Source organism: Taudactylus pleione, unplaced genomic scaffold, assembly GCF_031769625.1.
Source record: "Taudactylus pleione unplaced genomic scaffold, aTauple2 ptg000517l, whole genome shotgun sequence".
In the NCBI taxonomy this organism is placed as follows: Eukaryota; Metazoa; Chordata; class Amphibia; order Anura; family Myobatrachidae; genus Taudactylus; species Taudactylus pleione.
The window spans coordinates 2,854,985-2,876,873 of NW_028284919.1; the positions used below are offsets into that span (position 1 = coordinate 2,854,985).

At 42.4% G+C, this 21,889-nt stretch overlaps 1 protein-coding gene across 1 annotated transcript in view; it reads left to right on the forward strand.

The window, feature by feature from the left end:
- Nucleotides 1-21,889, forward strand: part of DPP6 (dipeptidyl peptidase like 6) — a 587,423-nt gene that overhangs the window by 496,211 nt on the left and 69,323 nt on the right. Inside the window, exons 10-12 of the mRNA XM_088450360.1 lie at nucleotides 452-549; nucleotides 10,444-10,567; nucleotides 17,875-17,913. Of these exons, the coding sequence (XP_088306486.1) occupies nucleotides 452-549; nucleotides 10,444-10,567; nucleotides 17,875-17,913 (261 nt within the window). The remainder of the gene's footprint in view (nucleotides 1-451; nucleotides 550-10,443; nucleotides 10,568-17,874; nucleotides 17,914-21,889) is intronic.

A 21,889-nucleotide genomic window follows, 5' to 3' on the forward strand; every position in this document is an offset into this window, starting at 1 on the left:
TGTCATCATTGCATGCAGCTCTGATCAGGTCCTTAATATTTTTTATTCTCTTATCCAAAGACAGGTATGTAGGCAATTGGTGGGTGGGACAATCGTGAGTTTTGGGTAGTGCCAGTGGTATTGTACCATTCCGAAAGGGGTGGCATTTGTTGCCAATATGTGCGTGCATTGAGCACTTGCAAGAGAGCAAACTCACAGTATATTTTGTAGTAACAGCTGAGACAATCAGATCCCAGTGTTCTTTAGATATCTGTTTAACCATAGGCCAGCTGGCAAAAACTGTGCAATTATATAAATGCTTGTTAAGGAACCAGACTGGGTTCCGTTGTTAGTGCTTATCCCTCTAAAAAGCTATTTTCTATCACAAAGCGGTACACAGTGTACATTTGTATTTTCCAAGATAAATTGATTAAATAATGTAATTTACAGTTATTGGCCTTTCCTGTTCTAGGCTGGCTGTGAGAACCCAGTCGTTACCTTACATGTTGTTAACTTGAATGGGCCTCTACACCACGTGGAAATGACACCGCCTGATGATCAAAGAATGAGGTACGGTACACTGGACAACTGCTGACTTCATAGAGAATACGTGTCCTTTTCATTCATATCTTAGCTCACATCAAAGTATCCGAGTATAGATCATGTTCTTCAAGGAGATAAGTAACATTGTGTCATTATATAATATCACTTCTTAGCTTCTAGAAGGGGAATCAACTTTAGCTGCTCTACTATCTTGTTTCGGAATACCTGGTCACATGGGTGATTGACACACGTAATGGTTCACAGGTGAAAATAATTGTCAGTTTCAGTGTCAAATTAATATGTAACTGTGGGAAGCGCTGTGCCATTTGCAGATTTTGATTTTTCTATTCAAAGATGAGAGCAAAGTAACTAGGTAATTGCATATTTCACTAGGGGGCTCACTTTACTGCTGGTGATTAATTAAGGGTTTGCCACTGTGCGGTGATAACTTGCTGGTTTGCGTATGAATGCATGTGAAATCATACGTCGTAATAAAATAGTTACTGATTGTCTACATAGAATAAAATTGGGCAGTTATTAGGGATGAAAAACAGATAACCTTTTGTTCTATCCAGGTTCAGAATACCCGTCTAGAATATTTGGCATCCACCTCTATGGCATTCTCTACCGTCTCTTTAAACTAACTTAATAGTGTGTGAGTGGTATCATGTTTAGGTGTCCTCCATGGCAATGTATTTGCAACAGTCCATATGCTGCAGTTATTTTCATATACTTAATATGGAAACTTTAACTTGTTCAGACTGTACTTTACCATATTGCACTTAGAATATACTGCTCATATTCAGCCTCTGCAGACGCCTCCCTATAACTTATTTAGGCAACTTGTCTTGTGGATTTGCTTCTGTAAACTCAACTAGCTGTATATGTGATAACAAGGAGAAACAGTTGATGAGTCATACTCCTCCTAATGTATAGAGATCAGGTATAATTAGCAAGGTGCTGAAATGTGAATCATCCAATCATGTCTGGCTCTTTGTACAGAATGTCCTACTGTTCTAAGCCTCTGATGTGTCACCTTGGCGATCGCTCTGTTCTACCTACAAGGATATATAGACAAATAGTTACAGTACTTGTATGAAATTAATTTGAGCATAAAATAGAAATATGTTGCAGAAGTCACCTATCACATGACACAACAAGCTATTACAGCTTTTTAAAAATATAATTTTTATTTAAATAGATGTTATCTAAATGAAATTGATAGGAGCAGGTTACATCACTGAGCACATTTCTTTTGAAGGTATATATTAAATATTTTAGAGTATTTTTGGTTTTTGGCATTACCTATCACCTACTGTATGTATAGCAGAAAGGTTGACATTTCATTAACTTTTGATAATTTAACCAGTGGACAAACCAACCATGAAAATGACCTGTACAAACTAGTAACAATACATCTATTTATTATACATATTACTTCACTTTTTGACATTTAAAGTTAGTTATATCACATATCCAGTCTCGTCCCAAGGGAACGTTCACTTCTCTTGTCTTGTGAAGCGCGTTTCACTTGCTTTTCTGAACTGTACTGTTTTGCACTGTAAATTACTTTTGTCAGCAATGAAAACAATAAACCACAGCTTCATCTCACACTAAAGTGTCCATGAAGAATGGCAAGAAAACTGCTGAGAACTCAGGACATTCCTTTCACCTGTGTGTTTGTCAGACAGAAGTCGGATAAATGTTCTTGGCGGGATTCACATTTCCCCATAGCATCATCTCTCAAAATCCAAACTGCTTGTGACAGTTTCCAGCGGCCGGCTCTCAGCACTGAGCTGACAGACCCTGGCTTTGTCAGCATGATGAAGAGGCCTGCTGTTTGTACACATAGCTTCATACTATATGCTAAGCTTGTATTTCTGTCACAAACTTACTCATTACATAAAGCTGAATTGTGCATATATTCTGTATATATGTATGTGCGGCTGTGTACATAATGGGCGTAATAAAAGTAATATTCTACATTTAACAAATTTAGGACTCTATTTAAGACCCTTGACTAATTTTCCCCAATAACTAATATTTCTTATCACACTGTTTGTGGCAATAGGAGCTGTAGAGTCGTATTCACTTTGAGCGGACCCGCGATACTTTTCCGCCTCCCGGACTTTTCGCCTACATCGCGTGTTTTGTAGGCGGAAAAGTATCGTGCGCGTGCCCGCTTATTGCCGTATTCAATTTGCAAGTACGCGAAAACAGGAACCGGCGAAACTTAAACAAGCGGAAATTACTGTCAGATTTGGGGAAATCAGCCTGACACCCCCCAAAATATGCTCTGAAATGGGGGTTAGGAATGGTACCCCCCGATTTGGATTGCTGAAGGTATTTGGTGTTTTTAAACGGGCTCAATAGCTGCTAAATAGTGTTTTTGTATAAGTGGTGCAGAATAGTATTCAGGAGGTTTTTTTGCAGTAAATAACTTATCCCAGCAAATTTGGGGTACTTGAAAATGGGGGTCAGCATATTTTAAAGTTGCTAAAGTTAAGTTTCAAAAATCTTAAAAAATCCACCTGCCGCAAGCCCCTGCAATGAAAAAAACACCTGGGGCATACTTGGGGACCCCCCCAGAGTGAAGTTCGCTAGTTTTTAACTTTGTCCCACAACATTTTTTTTTTTTGCCCCCAAATTGAAAGTGAGTTTTTGGGGTGTTCTGAAGTCTTTTAAAAAGATTTTTTGACACAGTTTACCTTTGGGGGACTGTCTGAAGGCTGCATGGGGGTTTCCACAATGTTACACCCCAAAACCCCAATTCTGCACTTTTTTCATAGGCAAAACTTTTCCGCCTATTACATTGCATTGATTTTCTGCCTAGGCGAAAAGTCTTCCAAATTGAATACGGAGGAAAGTCAAAACAGGCGAAAATGACGTCATCAGCGAAAAGTTTCCGCCAAAAACATGCGTAAACAGCTTTTCGCCTCAAATTGAATATGGGCCGTAGTATCAGGGCTATTTATTAGCAGGACAGCTGCTCCAGTAAACAGCTTTTAACATGATTGGGAAATCCACTCTAAAGCTCAATACACACCTCAGCGATCCGGCAACCCGTCGAGGCCATGATGCAAGGTAACAATATATCATGTTCTCGTGTACACTGCATAATCTGCCATACAACAACGTGATATATCGTTGCATGCATGCTTAATGTATGTACACTGTATGTTGCATCGTCTTGTCTGATATGCAGCACTGAAATGATGAATTGTGTGTACACACTACATGATGGTCGTGCAGAGTGCCCGCAGGTACCATGATTGCACAGCAAATGGTGTAGTGTGTACCCAGCTTAAAGAGGATACTGCCGGGTAATGTCCTGGCTGAGCTCCTGCTCATGCATGACCTTGGGACAGTGCATGCACACAATAGAAATATATGAAGGTGGGGAGGGATCTGAAGAGAAGCTTATTCTCTCTCCGACTCCCTGATAGCTCTTTACATAGGGAATGCTGCTAATGCCATTGGGAGACGGCATTGACTGTCACAGACCAGCTCCAGAAACAGGAGCACAGGGGCCCATGGGTGCAGGGGGTCCCCGCACCCAGGATCGACCACTGTGCCTCTCGTGCAGTGTGCCAGCTTCCTATTCTTCTCCCACGACGCCATCTTATTAGTGATGTATTCATAAAGATGGCGCTGTACAGGAGCTGGCAAACACTCTGATACTGTGCCAGAGTCTCTGTTCTCTTCTGCATATGCGCCATCTTTTCAAATTTATCACCGGAAAGATGTGGGAGAAGCATAGTTGGCGCATTGCGCGGGAGGCACACTTCATCAGGTACAGGGGGTGGGGGGATAGAGTTTTTGCCCGTTTCATGGTGGTGGGGGGGGGTGTTGCACACGGCCCCCTTCCAGTTGTTAATACGCCCCTGCATACAGAACTAAGTTGACGGTGATATTTAACTGTACATTAATTTAACATAGGAGATGTCTGCGATATCTCCTGTGCTAAATACCTCTCCTACCTAAATGTTAGATTTCCATATGGAAACAGCTTTATATAGATTGGACTGGAAGCAGCCATGGTAATACTAGGCAAAATTTGAAAACAGAAGAGAAATATGCCCACGCTCTGTTTTACCCACATTGTACATGGTATCAGCCAGCAATGGCAATACTTATGCCATATATGTATGGAAAATAGAAAGACAGTTGTCAGCACTATTACTAGTAAATCTGTGTGTAACTAGCAAATAAAAGATATATGTTTGCAGATAGATATACAGGGGCGCTGAGAAGGGGGGTGCGTTTTCTAATTGCCCGGGCTTGTTGGTGAGACCTGGCGGATGCCCGGGTCCGACGCCGCATGGGACTGCAGTGGGAGACTGTTGAGCAGCAGCAGTCTCCTCTCGTCTGCCTGTGGGAGGGAGCAAACACACTGATCGTGCCCCCTCCCCCCTTGGATTTGCAAATAGAACCAAAGAAAAAGCTAAGGGGGTGTGGCCACGCCTCCCACAATTAGGCGACGCCCCCTTCCCCCAGGCCTAGGCCAGCTCTCTACTGCCCTGTAGATAAAACACTTGCACACAACATACTGTCCCCCTAACATTTACTCCCCGCTAAAAAAACACCTGTATAACATTAAGTATATTTGCCCCATAGTTTGCATGCAATCCATTGGCATGCAGAGTCTCATGGAAGAACATAACAGTACTGTTGTGACTTAGCTGTTTATCTCTGAATATAATTTCACAGAATTGTCACACTTTCTAGAAGGAAAAAAATAAGACACAAATTAATTTTCTGTATGATAGAATCCAGATGATTATATTTTGAATGTATAACATAGGGGCATACAGTATTTACTAAGCAGTGGATGTACAAAACCCACGATTTTTAGGGGATTTTTCCTGCCATATTTAAGTGCAATAATAGTAAATGCAAAGTCACGTTTATTGTGCATTAAGCATTATTGCCCTGGCAGGAAAAATCTGTAAAAATCGAGGCGTTTGTAAATCCACTGCTTAGTAAATATGTCCCATAAAGAGACGGAATCTGCATTTTTTCTTATTTACAGTAGTTATTTATGTGGGAAAATTGTTACCTACAAAAAGGAAATAATATGTTTTGTGCCAAAATGAACAATAAATTAGTACATTTAGTATACATCTGTGAAACTATGCTGCTGGCACTGTTGTAACATATATTACAATGTACCAATGTTCTTTTAGAAGTTATTTATTTAGTCTATTTTATATACGTCTTTGGCTTCCAGGGAATGTTTCTGCAGTATTGAAAAATTATAATTTATGATAAGCAGCACATTTCAATGACTAAATCAGTTCTTCAGGTCTACTTAATTCCTTCCATTCACACTCATTACAGTAAAATGCAGGTCAGCGGCGGTCTCATTCCATTGAAATGTACATATATTCATTAAGGTTTCACCATTTTTCCCCATTCTCTCCTTTAAATGGAAAAGTGAAATTAATCAATTCAGACTGAAATCTTCAGAGAGCACCAAGTCTGACAGCTCCAGACAAGTTAACTAGATTAGCTTAGACTTTATTTTGTACTTGTAGAAGTGAAACTCTTTTAATCAAAATACAGCAGAAACTTTAAGCGAAATCCAATATACTTTACTTTTTAAATATAACACTCAGGGGTAGAACACAGCCCCATAGCAAATGAGGAAGGTGTTCCATTACATTAGCACTACCAAGCACTTCTACCTTACAAGGTTACCTAGGGGCACACTTACCTCTTTTTTTCAATCCTAGGGAATAGCCCAGCAAAAGGCGCTGTTGTGCCCTGTTCCTGCTGTATAATGCCATGATCTGCTGCACTCTGCAGAAGGAAGTGGGGTCACAATGAGGCAATTCACTGCTAATCACGTCATCAAGCCCTGGACTACCCATTTTACCAAGGAAGTGAATGGGATCGTGGAGGCTGGCCTGGTCTCTCAGGAGTCCGGGAGAGATTCCTGAGATTTATAAGCGTAGGCTTAGAGTGCCTAGAAGGCAGCAATGTCATATCTGAAACTCTGAAGGTGTATACATGAATTTTTCAATATTATTTAGAAACCCTGTACAGAACATCTCGCATTTATTTTGGATTGTATTTTGCGATTCGCTTATGAAAGTGCAACTACTTTCCCTCAAATTCCATTTTGTGATATTATACACCTACAGTATTTGTGTGGGACTGAACAATTGCTGCAACAGGATTAAGCAAAAACCCTTTGCTAAGTACTGCCTTCAGTCATCTCTCCACCTGTCTGGTAACCCGGTCTGATGACACAAGTACTTTATTCTGCTAATACCTACCTGGCCAGATATTCTATAGTGTTCATCCTCCAGATCTCACCTATGTATGCTGCATATCTTAATCCCAACCTTAAATAGAATAAGTGGACTCACTGGTCCTCACCAGGACAGGAGATCTCAGATGCGGAGGAAGAGAATGGAGGGGGAGTTTGGACTGGACCATCCCCAGCAAGCCAGCACCACTTAAAGTGTTCTGCGGTGTATAGTTCAGGTAGCATATATTCTCCACCACCAGGAAAAGGAGGAGCAGTGTTATGGTGGTGCTGCCAGGGAGCAGAAATCCAGGCACCTGACACTGTATAGGCGCCGCTTTTACCACGTTTTCACCCTGCCAGGGACATGCGGTCAGGGTAGGCAGGGGAAGCAGAGCCTATCATACTCCCTGTCATGCTCCAGAGTTTTGATATAAAGACTGTGGGCCTGATTCAGAGTCGGACGCTATTTGCGGACGGTCGTTCTAAAAAAGGGGCCGGATATTTAAATTGAGCGCTCGCTCTTTGCGGTGTGTTGACGCCTCTATGTCTGGGCGAGCGTTCGAAAAATGTGCTCGCTATTTTGTAAAGAAGCCCCTCCGTCATCTCCGGTATTTATTAGATTAATCGGGAACATCGAAAGGCATCTGAACTGCTCGCAGTGCTTGTGGTAGGTTTTTCTTACCGCTATCACTGCGAGCAGTTCAGGCTAAAAGACAACCAAGTGACGTGGCCGATGACGCTCCTTTACTAATTATGCACACTCATTAAACGCCCTTTTGACCGTTAGGCATGCCTGCGTTCGGATCTCCACTCCCCCGTTTTCAAGCACCTTCCTCTGTTACCACCCACAAATGGTACATTCTGTCAATCAAATTAGCAGCCCCTCGCTGTTTTACGAGCGCACAATTTCCGACCGCAATGACTGGATTGCGCATGCGCATTACGACCCATACGCATGCACAGTTGTGCGAAAATCGCTCAGAGCGAACGAGCGGCCGCTTACGAGCGGCTCTGAATCAGGCCCTGTGTTTTTATACATGTGTGCCTCCCCAGCCACTGACCTCACCGCATGTCACTGCGGAATCAGTATGAATGTATGAACTGCCGTACAAATCCGACAGCGGTTGCCCGACATGGGTAAAAATCCCAATCGTCCCCAGGTAAGTATTTACTAACCTAACCTCCCCCCCTAACCCTAACCCTTCTTAGGGGTGCCTAATCCTAACCTTCCCACCAGTGCCTAACCCTAATCCCCCCTCTAAGTGCCTAAACCTAACCCCCCATTCCCCGCCGCCTAAACCTAAGTCCCCGGGGCGGTGCCTAACCCTAAGTCTCCCCCGGGGGTGCCTAACCCTAACCCTCCCTTCCCCTAGCCTAACCCTCACCTCTCGGGGGGGTGCCTAACCCTAAATCCTCCCGGGAGCCCTAAACCTAACCCTCCCCCCCCCGCGGCTGTCTGCACCAGAGCTCGGCATCACTTTGATTGGGATGCCGGGCGCCGGTCTCCCGGCGTCGGTAAAATGACAGGCATCAAGATTTAGACGCCTGTCATTTAACCCTCGCTGGGATAAAGCAGTAGGGAAGCCGGCCGCCGGGATTACGTCCGCCGGCTTCCCGACTGCATACCTGTCACTGCACCCTGCACCTGCCTTGGCTACACCACTGCTTACAGTCCTGCTTTATACCAAGCTATAGGGGTCTATTTACTAAGCAGTGTTAGGAGACAGAGTGAAAAGTGATAAGAAAGTGATAAGGAGCCAGCCAATCAGCTCCCAACTGTCATCTCACAGGCTGTGTTTGAAAAATGACAGTTGGGAGCTGATTGGCTGGCACCTTATCACTTTCTTATCACTTTTCACTCTGTCTCCTAACACTGCTTAGTAAATAGACTCCATAGAGCGGTGCTAAGAAGCTGCCACACCAGCATCCAATGTACAGTAGCTGACAACAGCACTATCTGCCTGCAGTTTGTGCATGTTCCATGTATTTGTGTGGATTTCCTCCTACTGCTCTGGTTTCCTCCCACTGATACTGTTACATTGCATGTGTATACCTGTGGTAGGGAATTAGATAGTAAATTGTAAGTTTCACTGGGAAAGGAATTAGTAAATGAGTAAACATTCGCTGATTGTAAAGCACCACAGAGAATACAGAAATATAACAGATGTACTGTCCTACATATGAGTAAATTGCATGTAAAATTGCTCTCTATGAAATGCATCAGCCCTGGCCAACCTGCGGCTCTCCAGCTGTTATGAAACTACAAGTCCCAGCACACAGATCATAGATCAGCTGGTAAAGCATACTGGGACTTGTGGTTTCACAACAGTTGGAAAACTACAGGTTGACCAGACCTGCAATACAGCATGTGCTGGTCACATAAACAGCAGTGAAATTCCTGGCCCAGTCACACAATATACAACTAGAACTCATGATAAACATCTATACATATTGATTTATGTTGTAGTCGATTAATCAGAGTTTGCTATTATCATACCCTAAATGATCAACTAAATGTGTATATTACAATTTCTACTCAACAATGCACAAAATAATAGCACAATATATCAACCCAGACATTGAATTATGTTTGATACATAAACCCTGCAGTATTCATCATAAGTGGACCAGTCTTTTCCATTTACAAGTGCAGAACATTCATCTTGTAATCAGAAATGTCAGTTTGTGTTGGATTATCTGGCTCAATCTTGCACTTTAGTTGTACACCCAGTCCTGAATGATCAATCAGTACTGACTCAGAGTACAAGCTTATTAAATAAAGCTAATCAGTGTTCCTTGTAAGTACTACTGTTATTTATCAGTCTTCCAGAAACAAAACTAGTGGAAGCTTTTTTTGGATGTTCTCCAAAAGTGCAATCATTATAGCTCCTAGATGTGTAGATTAACCCAATATTTTGAGGAACACAGACCTGATGCAATGCAAATAAAAGTCAGTTTTGCTGACATAACAAAGTTGTGTTTTTTTTAGTGCCACTGATACAAGTAGGCAATAGAGCGCAATGTACAGATTGTATAGAGTATAAGAAAGTATCTCTTAAAAATAGACAGTTGCTGTTATTTCTACTGTCGTTATGTTGTGGGTATTCTGATGATCTAATTGGTTGTTCTGTAAGTCTATGAACACATTCTAAGGGGTATATTTACGAAAGTGCGGGTTTTTAGAAGTGCAGATGTTGCCCATAGCAACCAAGCATATTCTACTTAATATTTATCTAGCACCTTATAGAAGATAATAGCTAGAATCTACACTTTAGTAAATATACCCCTATTGCTCTTATTGGCTACAGGTGGAACCTCCAACTCCAAAATTTCTTACACCCAGACAGCACTGAAGGAAAACTATAAACCCCACTGATGCGCCAATATATAGATATCTTGGTGTGTTTTTAGGTGTAATCTGCTTCCTTATAAACTATAAATAATATGAGTGACCTTTTCATCTGTACAGTTTGGAGATCAGCTAACATTCTCCTGTATTGATGTTACTACATGATGTTTTTGCAAAGTGAGTTCACTAATACTATACAAGAGATTCCATGTCAATGCAAGCGTATAATGACTATGCAATTACTTGACGCCTGGAACAATAGTTGAAAAAAAAGATGTATAACTGCTTATTTTAAAAATATTTCTTCTTGTTGCAGAGAATACTATATAACTATGGTGAAATGGGCAACCAATACCAAAGTGGCAGTCAATTGGTTAAACAGGGCACAGAACATCTCCATCCTGACGCTATGCGATGCCATAACTGGAGTGTGCACAAAGGTAACGTATGTGGGTTTCTCTTATGAGGATATAGAGCTACTGTATCACAAAATAAAATAAAATGCTAATAACATAATTTGGAGACGTGTTATATGAGTGATGGATGAGATCCCAGAACGCTGATGTGGAAGCTGAAAGCGCTATGGAATGTAGGTACTATCCAAAATGAAATTGTTATTTGAAATAATAATTATTCTTCTAAATTCAAATTAGGGGCAGGGGACATTATTAATTTTTGTCAGAGCAACTTATTATAATAAACAATAAAAAACACAAAAGCAGAAAAAAGTTGAAGCATTTAAAAATTCTAAAGGCAATATAAAATTCGCAATTGTAACGATCCAAATAAAGGGGGAAAAAAAAACAAGATTATATGGATGGGATTGTCCTCCTAGTGCTAAACTATAACTATCTACAGGAGGCGTCTGAGGGAAAAAGACGCCTCCTGTCAGCATCAGATCAACATTGCGACCATTGGTCCTGATGGTTGCAGCATCGGCCATTTGAGTAAGCTGTAGCTTACTCAGACTGGCCGCCTACTGCCCGCTTGCGAGGCCAAGAAATCTGCATCCTTCAATGCAGATTCTGGCCTCGATTTTCCCAGGAAACAGGGATGACATCCGCGTGTTTCCAGGAACACTGGCTGAAGCCACCCCCTCCCAAACAACCACAGAATGTCAATCATGGTGTAGCTTGGGAGCACTGGTGCGGTCAGGCAGGACTCGTACTGCACATGTGCTCCACCATCGGAGATGTACATAAACCATCGGGTTCTCTTACATCTCTGAATCAGGCCCAGTGTGACAGAGTTATAGCGAATTGCGTCACATGGTATCTCTTGCATATTCCCACAGTGGCTATGCACTTCCTGCACCTCCTTCTGCCTAAGCAACCACAGCAAAGTGCTATTTAAACTATAATTTGTTTTACACACAGCTGTTCCCCAAGCCATGTACACATTATAGTCAAATGCTTCAGAAGAGAAGTCAGTAACACCAAGGCCATGACAGACAACTCTCAGATATTGCCTATATATATAAATATCACTGTGTAGCCACGCAGCCAGTCGCAGGGATACATTTTCACTATAATAGACTGTACATTAAAATGACAACATTATAATGCATTCTGGTTGTATCTTAGCAGTAGAGATTATTATTCATAGAAATAGCATCAGTAATTCACAGCAGTGAGTAAGAGAGTGAATTTGAAGAATAATTCATCCTTAATATCTGCCATAAAAGTAATATCTGCCTAGAAACGTGTTTGTTTATTACTGTGATCCGAGGGATACCTTTTGCATACACTTTTATAAATCTCAGTAGTAGTTCGCTGCAGTGGCGTCACAAGGGGGATTTGGGGTACACCGAGGGGTGAGACCAAAGTGCCGACTCCTCTTCAGTGACAGGAGCCGGGTGCTGCACTGTAGCATTACGTGCCAATTGAATATGTGCAGATGGGCCTATTCATCAACACTAAAATAACGTTTTTAAGGACATTTTCCTTAAATAACGTTATTTTGGTATTCATGTAGCCACTTAGCACAGGAGATATCACAGATATCTCCTTGCTAAGTTCCCCTGCGTTATTTTCCACACTCCCCATACATTAGTAGAGCACAAGAAAGTTTAGAAAAAAAAAAAACTTTTTTTTTTTTTTTCTAATCTGTCATGTGGTCTGCTGGGAAACCACATGACAGACTAGCAGGACGGAGCCGGAGGCTGCTGCGCGGACAGGTAAGTCGGGGGGGGGGGAGGTGAGCGGAGGGGGGAGAAGGTCGGGGGGGTACACAAACTTAACGCATCTGTAGGCAGTGCTGCGCATGCGCTGGTTTTACAGATGTAACAGCGCATGCGCAGCACTGTTTCCAGATGCGATAAGGTAGTGTAGGCAGGGAAAAGTATCTATTTCCCGAAAAGCTGTCATCGCAAAAATGACAGCTTTTCGGAATAGATACTTATGGAGAGGTGGAATGATGAATTCCACCTATAATTAGCTAGAACTCCAATGCGAGTTCTAAAGCTAATTATCTCCAGAGAATTTTAATGTTTAATGAATAGGCCCCTCTATCTTGTCAAATGTAAGTGTGAATGCATACCATGTTTTTACTTAGTATTCACTTTCCAACCAACAAGTTATTTTCAGCCGTTAAGTTACCATTCTTTTTGTTGCTATTGTGTTCAAAGGATTTGAGCAATTATGGTTTCTTAAAGGTCTTTAACTGGAATCCCTGTATTAAGACAACACATTGTGGTGTTTATAAGCAACGTTCTATTATACTTTACAAATTGGAATGTGGGAAGGGCAGTTCCAAGCCAGAAGCATCTGCTACTTAGAACAACCAAACTAAACAACAGTGGGCCTGATTCAGAGATGGACGCTAATGCGATTTCATTCGCATCGAAGCTGCGAAAATATGCTAACGGTTGGAAAGCTTATCCAAGCTTAACGATGCCCACTGCTACCTTCTGTTTAGTGTACGACATCGCTTACATTCATAAATATAGGTAACATAGATGGACATCGAGCAGCCATCTTCAACTTGCAGCAGGTCTGACCTGCCGCAGCCGTGGGAGCTCTCCAGGCCCACAGAGCTGCGTAGAAGATGGCATGGGCTAATTTATGCACGCCTATGAAACAGCGTTCAGACGGACAGACACGCCTGCATTTTTCAAACACCCCCCTGTCACCACCACCAAATGCTGACAGCCTGCCACTCACTCTGTGATGGATTCCTCTGTGTTTCCATAGTTGCAATGCGATCCTGGCGCAGTGTGGCTCATACGCATGCGCGATTGCAAACAACCCCCCGACCATAGTCGCCAATGCTTCCAGCTCTGAACCAGGCCCAGTATGCCATTCATTGTTATACCAAAACTAAGGCACATGAGTAGTATGTTGGCACAGTGGTGAGCATTGCTGCCTCACAGTACTGGGGTCATGAGATCAATCTGGTCCAGAGATCTATTTGTGTGGAATTTGTATGTTCTCCTTGTGTTTGTCTGGGTATCCTCCAGGTGCTCTGGTTATCTCCCACAGGCATGTAACATACTGGTAGGGTCATTGGCTGCTCACTAAGGCCCGTATTCAATTTGAAGCGTTAAGTCCGGATCCGCGTTACGTTACCGCCAATGACGTCATTATCGCCTGTTTTGGTTTTACTCCGTATTCAATTTGAAAGACTTTCCGCCTAGGCGGAAAGTCAATATCAATGTACTAGGCGGTAAAGTATCACCTATGAATGGCAGGCGGAAAAAAGTGCAGAATTGGGGTTTTGGGGAGCAACATTTCGGGAACCCCCGTGAAGCCTTCAGACAGTCCCCCAAAGGTAATCTGTGTAAAAAAAAAAAAAAAACTTAAGGACACCCCAAAAATTTACTTTGAAAAAGGGGCCAAAAAAAAATGTTGGGATTCAAAGTTAAAAACTAGCGAACTTGACTCTGGGGGGGTCCCCAAATATGCCCCAAGTGTTTTTTTATTGCAGGTGTTTGGAGCAGGTGGATTTTTCATGATTTTTTCAACTTAACTTTTTCAACTTTAAATTTGCTGACCCCCATTTTCAAGTACCCCAAATTTAATAAGTTATTTTCTGGAAAAAATACTCCTAAATACTATTCTGCATCAGGTATAGAAAAACGCTATTTAGCAGCTATTGAGCCCATTTAAAGACACCAAATACCTTCAGCAAGCCAAATCGGGGGGTACCATAGTGAACCACCATGTCAGAGCATCATTTGGGGGGTGACAGGCTAATTTCCACAAAAATGACAGTACTTTCCACTTGTTACAGTATCGCCGGGGGCCGTTTGCGCGTACTTTCAAATTGAATACGGGGTAAAGCGTGCACGCGCGCGATACTTTAACGCCTACAAAACAGGCGAAGTCGGTGTTAAGTCCGGGCCGCGTTAACTTAATGCGGCTTGGCTCAAATTGAATACGGCTCTAAATTGTGTGTGAGTTTTTGTGATAGGGAACATAGGGCCTGATTCATCATGGATCACAATTGCAACCGCGTTTGCAGATTGGTCGATGGTGTGTACTGCGCATGCGCTCTGCTATCACTCATGCAGAAAGAAAGCCATTGCAGAGTGAGTGGCGTCAGGTCAACATTTGGGAATGGTGACGGAGACGTGGTAGGAGAAACGCAGACGTCCCTGTCCATTTGAACGCCGTTAAATGGGCGTGCATAAATTAGTCAGTGTGACGGCATACGCAGCTTGAGAGCTACTGCGTGCATCGAGGTTAGCAATTTCTAAGTAAGGTCAGGGCTGCTGTAATTCTGCGTGAGGGCCCGATGGTACTCAATGTTACCGATGTATACGCAAGACAGCAAGGTATTACGGATGTGAGATAGAGGTAGTGGGAGGCAGTGGGCGTGTCTATGCTGGCAGTGCGACGGCATTGCGATAGCAATTATTAGCATGTTATCGCAGCAAACCAGCGTGTGATTACAAAACTGCGATCATCGCAATAGTGATCCCTAATGAATGAGGCCCATAGAATGTAAGCTATGATAAGTCAGGGCCAAATGTGAATCATTAAATATTCTCTGAAACTTGCTATGCCATATGGTGGCAATATATAAATAAATGATAATAAATACTGTACATACTAGGTGCCCTGTTGGATGCTCTTCTAATATGTATGTTTGAGCCTAATATGTCATAATAGAAAAGCCACTTGTTTGAAAATGTACATATCCTTTAATGAGATTCATCCTACTGTAAGTGACCATTCAGAAAGTCATTATTTCATGCAGAAAACCTCATTACAGCTGAGATGCTTAAATAATCTCAAACTGCATCAGAAGCGTGACAGGACTAGTTATGATAATAGTTGTTTTTGCAGATGTATCATTCACTCTTATTTCAGGCTTATTTCCATTACGAAACCACCGTATTTCTGTCACTTGTATAAACGTTATTAAATCTCCCTACACTGCCCCTATAGTTTCTCCTGCAACCTCTTCTTAAAAAAAGGTTCCTTACAATGGACTACTGTGTAACAAGTGTAATAAGTCGGAGAATGACAGTTCTCGAGACTTCACCTGGGTGTTTAGTCACGAGAACCGGCATTCTCCGACAAAAGTGCCGGCCGTGAGGCTGTTAGCGCCGCACTAAGACGGCAATCAGCCGCGCGCCCGGCACTTTTGTCGGATTTCTCCTTGCATCCTCATGGGAGTGTGAGAAGAAATCCTTTAGCCCGACCAAACATCGCATTGAATTGAATAGCTTCGGGAGCTCCCTCCAGTGGGCTATTCATCATCGCTGTGAATTGAATTCCTCCCTAAGGTAGTAGTCATTTATTATAAATATCAGTTACACGTATAAGAATAAAAATATCAGTCTTTAACATGGTGGGTGGATTTTTCACAATGGACATAAAAGCATAAAGTAAAGCAGAAAATAACCGTGATTCTGACCGTCAGAATTCCGGCACCGTTAATGTAAGCATCGGCATCCGGACCGCTGGGATGCCGAATGAATCCCGGTGTTATGATGTTTTTTTCCTGTTGAATATGACAAGAATGATTGTTGATAGCAATTAGTTGTTCATTTTACAGATAACTGTCTTGATTTACTCACATGCCTGTCTCTAATATATGTATAACAACTATAAAGTCAAGTATAAATTAAACATAATTTTTTAAATCAATGAACTTTATTAAATTGTAAATAGAAAATAGCCCTAAAACTGTTCTGAGAATTCCGTCCCCAATAATATAAATTCATATAAACGGCAGCTGCGATACTGAATGGATTTGTTGATTTATCATTACTGTTGCTGCTTGGGCTCCCAGACACCACAAATGCAAACTCTAGACACCCACCAGAATGTAACAGTGTCCTGAGAGCAGCCACTTGTGCATCTCAGAAGAATCCCTTTAGGCATCTCAGCTCCTAGGAAAGGAAGCGTTATGGTCCGCTGGTGAAAGTACAGATAATTCTTTATTTCTGCATCATCAAAATAGGCAAGAAAAAGGCCAGAAGCCAGAATAGGCTCAAAACCATCAGGCTATCTTTCCTGAGAGCTACAGTAAATACAACAGAGTGCTCCTATGAATATAGGGCCTGATTCAGACCCGGTCGCTTTTTTTTCTTTGGAGCGGCCTCTTGGCTGCTCGTATAGCTGTGGGTGACCACCCACAGCTAATGCGAGAGGGCAGGATGATGGTCGCGATGGTCAAGTGCCATTATATAAATAAATGATGATAAAGAGAAGAGAGCATATCCTCATTGTGATTAATTCTTTACCCTACATTATTTTACATGAGAGATCCAAGCCTCATGACACTATGTAATGTTATGGAGACTTAATGCTAGTTACATACAGAAGTCAAATTGGAGATATTTCTTTTGGCGAATCAGCCAGCTCACATTGTAGCAGTCACGATTTGCGTGGGACTGTCTCACTGTCTCACTGTCCTGCAAACCAGGACCGATTGTAAATATTTTCTACTAATAGGTATTATGCGTAACTGATGCTTGTAGCATTGAAAGGGTCTTTTTAGGATAAAGTTGTGGTCTCTCCCAGAATGACATTACAACACCCCTCCTGATGTGCATGATGTAACCCTTCCCAATTTGAAAAGGTGGTGTAAAGGTTGGGAGGTATGCAGTATTACTACAAATATTGGCCCTCATTCAGAGCCGCTCGTTAGCGGCAGTACGCTCGTTCCGAGCGATGTTTGCACATCTGCGCATGCGTACGCTTTTTAGTACGCATGCGCGAACCAGTCAGTGCGGCCGAAAATCCTTTGTATGCTATATAGCGAGTGCCTGCTATTTTGAGTGACAGAATGAGGCGTATGTGGGTGGTAACAGGGGAAGGTGCTTGAAAATGGGGAGTGGAGATCCGAACGCAGGCGTGCTTAAAGGTCAAAACGGGCGTTTTATGGGTGTGTATATTTAAAACAGCAGCGTCATTGACCACGTCACTGGGTTATTTTATAGCCAGAACTGCACGCAAATTTGTGGTAGCAAACACCAACCACAAGAATAGCGAGCAGTTCATACGCTGGTCGATGTACTCGATTAATCTAATAAATAGCGGACATGACGTAGGATGCGTGCGGCCAGGGGGCGTTTTTAACAAATAAACGAGCGTATGTTTTGATCGTTCGTTCATACTTAGAGGTGTGAACACACTGCAATGTGCGTACGGATCATTTAAATAGCCACCCCTTGATTTTAAACGAACGACCGCAAATAGCGTGCGGCTCTGAATGAGGGCCATTGACCGTTAATCACAACTTCCTCCCAATGTTTTAGTACTGGTATCCAAATTATTTGCTTTTTGTTTTTCAGAAACATGAAGATGAAAGTGAGGCATGGTTACACAGGCAGGTAAGACAAAGTACTTTATTTATTTTCATTGCACACAATTCCATTTCATGTATTCTACTAGTATGATATTGATAGGACAACTAAAGCAAAATATTTTTAGACAGCTGATAGCAATAGCTACCACACTTCAGAGTGATGCAGCAGGTCTGGGACTCCAAAAAATCATGGACACTTTTAAAGGGGGATTGCGCACATCCATATCTGCACAGCATTCTTAGCTCTGTGTAACTGCAGCTGGTATGTCAAACGGGTTGGGTATGATTTGCCGACTGATAGATTTCCGGTGAATGAAATACGGACGCTGGAATCCTGATGGCGAAGTATCTCGTCAGGGGCCGTCAAGTACCCCCCCATAACTTTACACCATCTGGGATCCCGTGCACCGGCATTTTCAATGTATCCCAGCAGGTTGGGTATGATTTGCCAGCGGATGGATTCCCAGGGGATGAAATACCGACGCTGGAATTCCAATGATGATAGCGGCATCGGCATTATGACCATGGGCGCCGAGAGGGAGGAGGAGTGGGTACAGTTTACCCGGGCTTGCTAGAGGGGCCCAGCATCGCCCCCCCTTCCTCCCTCACAGTAGCTCAGCACACAGCTTGTGCTGGTCTGCAGTGCGAGACTACTCGCGGCTGCTGCAGCAGCCGGAGCAGTCTCCTATGGCTGTGGGGGGGAGCGATCACATTGATCAGTGTGATCGCTCCCCCCTGCTTAGCCCGTGCTGAGGGGCTTACAGCACGCTGCAAGGGGGCATGGCCATGCCTCCCATGATTAGGCCACGCCCCCTCCTTTACCTGGGCACGGCCGGGCTCTCTAGGGCCCTGATTATGATGGGCATCGGCATTTCGGCGTCAGTATATCGACGCCTGGTATCCCGTTCGCTGGCATTTTCAACGTATCCCATGTCAATCCAAGAGAAATATAGATTTAGTGACAAATGTTTTTGCTTTCCAATTTAGAGTGAATACACATTAGAACGATGTGTATTTTAGCTAACCCGCCAATCAGTCTAACAATATAGTGGTCGCCGGTCAGACGTACACACTACACGATGTGGTGTACGACCGCCCGATATATAGATCCCCCACTCCACGCACCTGCATGGTGATGACATCCAGGTCATTCCATCTGATGTGCAGCACGTCATATGGAACCACCCAGATGTCGTTGTGCGGGATACACAATTGTGCGTACACACTGCGTGATCCGCACCATATATCATTCCAATGTGCCTCAAAACTACATATTGTGCTGATCTCGCTCTAGTGTGTACCCACTCTTAGGTCTATGTATTAATAATCGCGGTACTGCCGCTATTATTATGTATCCATCTCGCAGGGGATATTTTAATTTTTAACAACAATATCCCCACTACATACAAAGAGGAATTTGCAAGGGCAGCAATTGCGGTAACCGTTGTCCCTGGGAGTTATATCCTCTGCAAATTGTAGAAGTCTTTCACAGAAGTGGAAGACTTCTCCGGGGGAAGCCGACACAGTGTCAGCTTCCAGAGCCAGCCAGGGGCTGCGAGAGAGAGATCGAAAGATCTCTCTCCTGCCCCTGTAGCCTCCATAGGCTTAGAGCAGTTTACACCATCTGAAGATAGTATAAACTATCTGGGCTAAACTCTGAAAAACTTTGCTTTTTGGAGCTTAGTACAGTACATTGGGGTCAGATCGTAGTCCCCATTGATAATAATGGGGACTGCGATCTGCCATGCTAATTAGTAATTAGCAGTTTGCCAGAGATTTCTGTGAAATCTTCTGCATTGTGCTATTAGTACATACAGTAGGAGCAATACATAAAATTATCCAGAAACTGCAGTTTCTGGATCATTTTCTATAGCAAACTGTTTGATACGTTGGCCCTCTCAATAATTCTAAAGAAAATATATATTTCCTTTAAATTGTTACCAGGAGTAAGTTTAAACTTGGCAATGAAGGGGGATTTAAAATGTCCATACATGTAAGGGGGCTTGTCTTGTATCACGTCTAAATTGCAGCGTAAAAAAAATAATTACGATTTACTTTCTGGACAATGGGTTTCAGGATAAAATATCCTACTCCTGTAAATACTTACAGTATGTCATTATAGATTTTCTTAATGCCTCTTTGCAGGGGTGGGGGGATTAAAAACACAGCAGCCCATGGCAAAAACAAGCTGCAATTAGATGCCAGTTGAACTACTCGTGATTGATAGACAAAGCTTCTCAAATTACAAAGTACAGTTGAAACAACTTGGAGCTTTGCCCAGCTCTAATACCAGCACTGACACTTTACACTATATCAAGGATGTTACAAATCTACAATAGAAAGTTATAGTTTCAATTAGTGTCTTTCATGTGAAGTCATTATGGATTAATCTGGTGTACTGAAATGATACAGGGAACTATTGCCTCTCCTTCTTCAAATTACATTACATTACATTAATCCAATGAAAGCTAATCTGCACATAATGAGTTTCATCTTTTCCCATAGCTTCTTTCTTTAAAAACTGAAAGGCAGGACTCATTTTACATAAAATATAAATCACAACTTAATTTAGATGGAAAAGTCTGGCTTTTAACATAGTTGTTTTGTATTGTCCTATCTTATTACAATAATAAATGTTTTCGGAAAGATCCATATTTAGACTTATTTCACTGGGGTGAGGGCACCTACTGTGTTTGCCTTTTTCTCAGTGCTGCCTGTATATAAGCGTTTTGAAGAGGGCAGGGCTAGAGCAGCCTGTAGGTAATCAGCGCACTGTAATATCCACAGAGCTAGAGTTACCTGTAGCCAACCATTGCACATACGGAATCATAAGGTTAGAGGGTCCTAGAGCAAACCAGACGGCGGGATGCATGACACATTGTATTTTGAATGTGATGCATCCCGCCACTCATCGCAAGCATAACGGTGTTTACTAATGTTGTATGCTTGAAGAAAATCACAAAGGACAGCTCTCCCGGTAAAAGGTTAAGGTTTAGGACCCGGGAATCCTTCTGTGCATGTGTCGTGTGTTGCACAAGCCGCGGACTGTGCTGGGAGGGATCCGATTGGATCCATCTCAGGGGGAAGTGCGAATAGAAGTCCATAGGCTTCTATTGGGGAATGCCATCTAAAGAAGCCCTGGACTGTTTGGCATTCTGGAGCTTGGTGCATGTACGGTAAGCGGCCACACCTCCAAAAACATTATTTTCGAAGGTTTGACTGCAAAATGTGCATTGATGCATCCTGTCCAGAATGTACACAACACAGAAGTTAATGAGAAAGTTGTAGCCAACCAGAACTGTTTATTAAGGTTCATACACACTGGACGATGTGCTGTATGAGTTGTATTGGTGAAAGATATTGGGTGTACACACTGAACGATATCATTAACAATATCTATCAATGCCTATTTCCCTATAGGTTGTAAGCTTGCAAGCAGGGCCCTCTTACCTCTATGTCTGTCTGTTATTACCCTGTTTTGTTCTATAAATGTTTCCAATTGTAAAGCGCAACGGAATATGCTGCGCTATATAAGCAACTGTTAATACTACTAATAATAATAATAATAATATCGTTCAGTGACGTTATCCGGCCACATCCCTGAACAGGCACTTTCTGACGATATCATCAGATTGGTCTGTATGTTTGCATGACAGCAAAAAATGTTAACGACCCACAGGAGCACACATCGTTGGTTGTTTGGTGCATACACACTGGACGTTATGAACAATATATCGTTGAACTATATTATTATCGTTCACTTTTATCGTCTAGTGTGTATGCCCCACATAACACGAGACATATTGATGTAATAACTCTAGTAGAAAATGTTTTAAAAATAAACATAAAAAAGCCAACTGCAATCGAAACAGTAACAAAATACAATAAGTATGAGACATGGCTATGTCTTGCAGTTAACTCTATGGGGCTTATGTAATAGGGTGCGATCTGCAGCTGCTGCAGGAACTTCTGCGATCCTTCCCAGTCATTTTAAAGGCAAA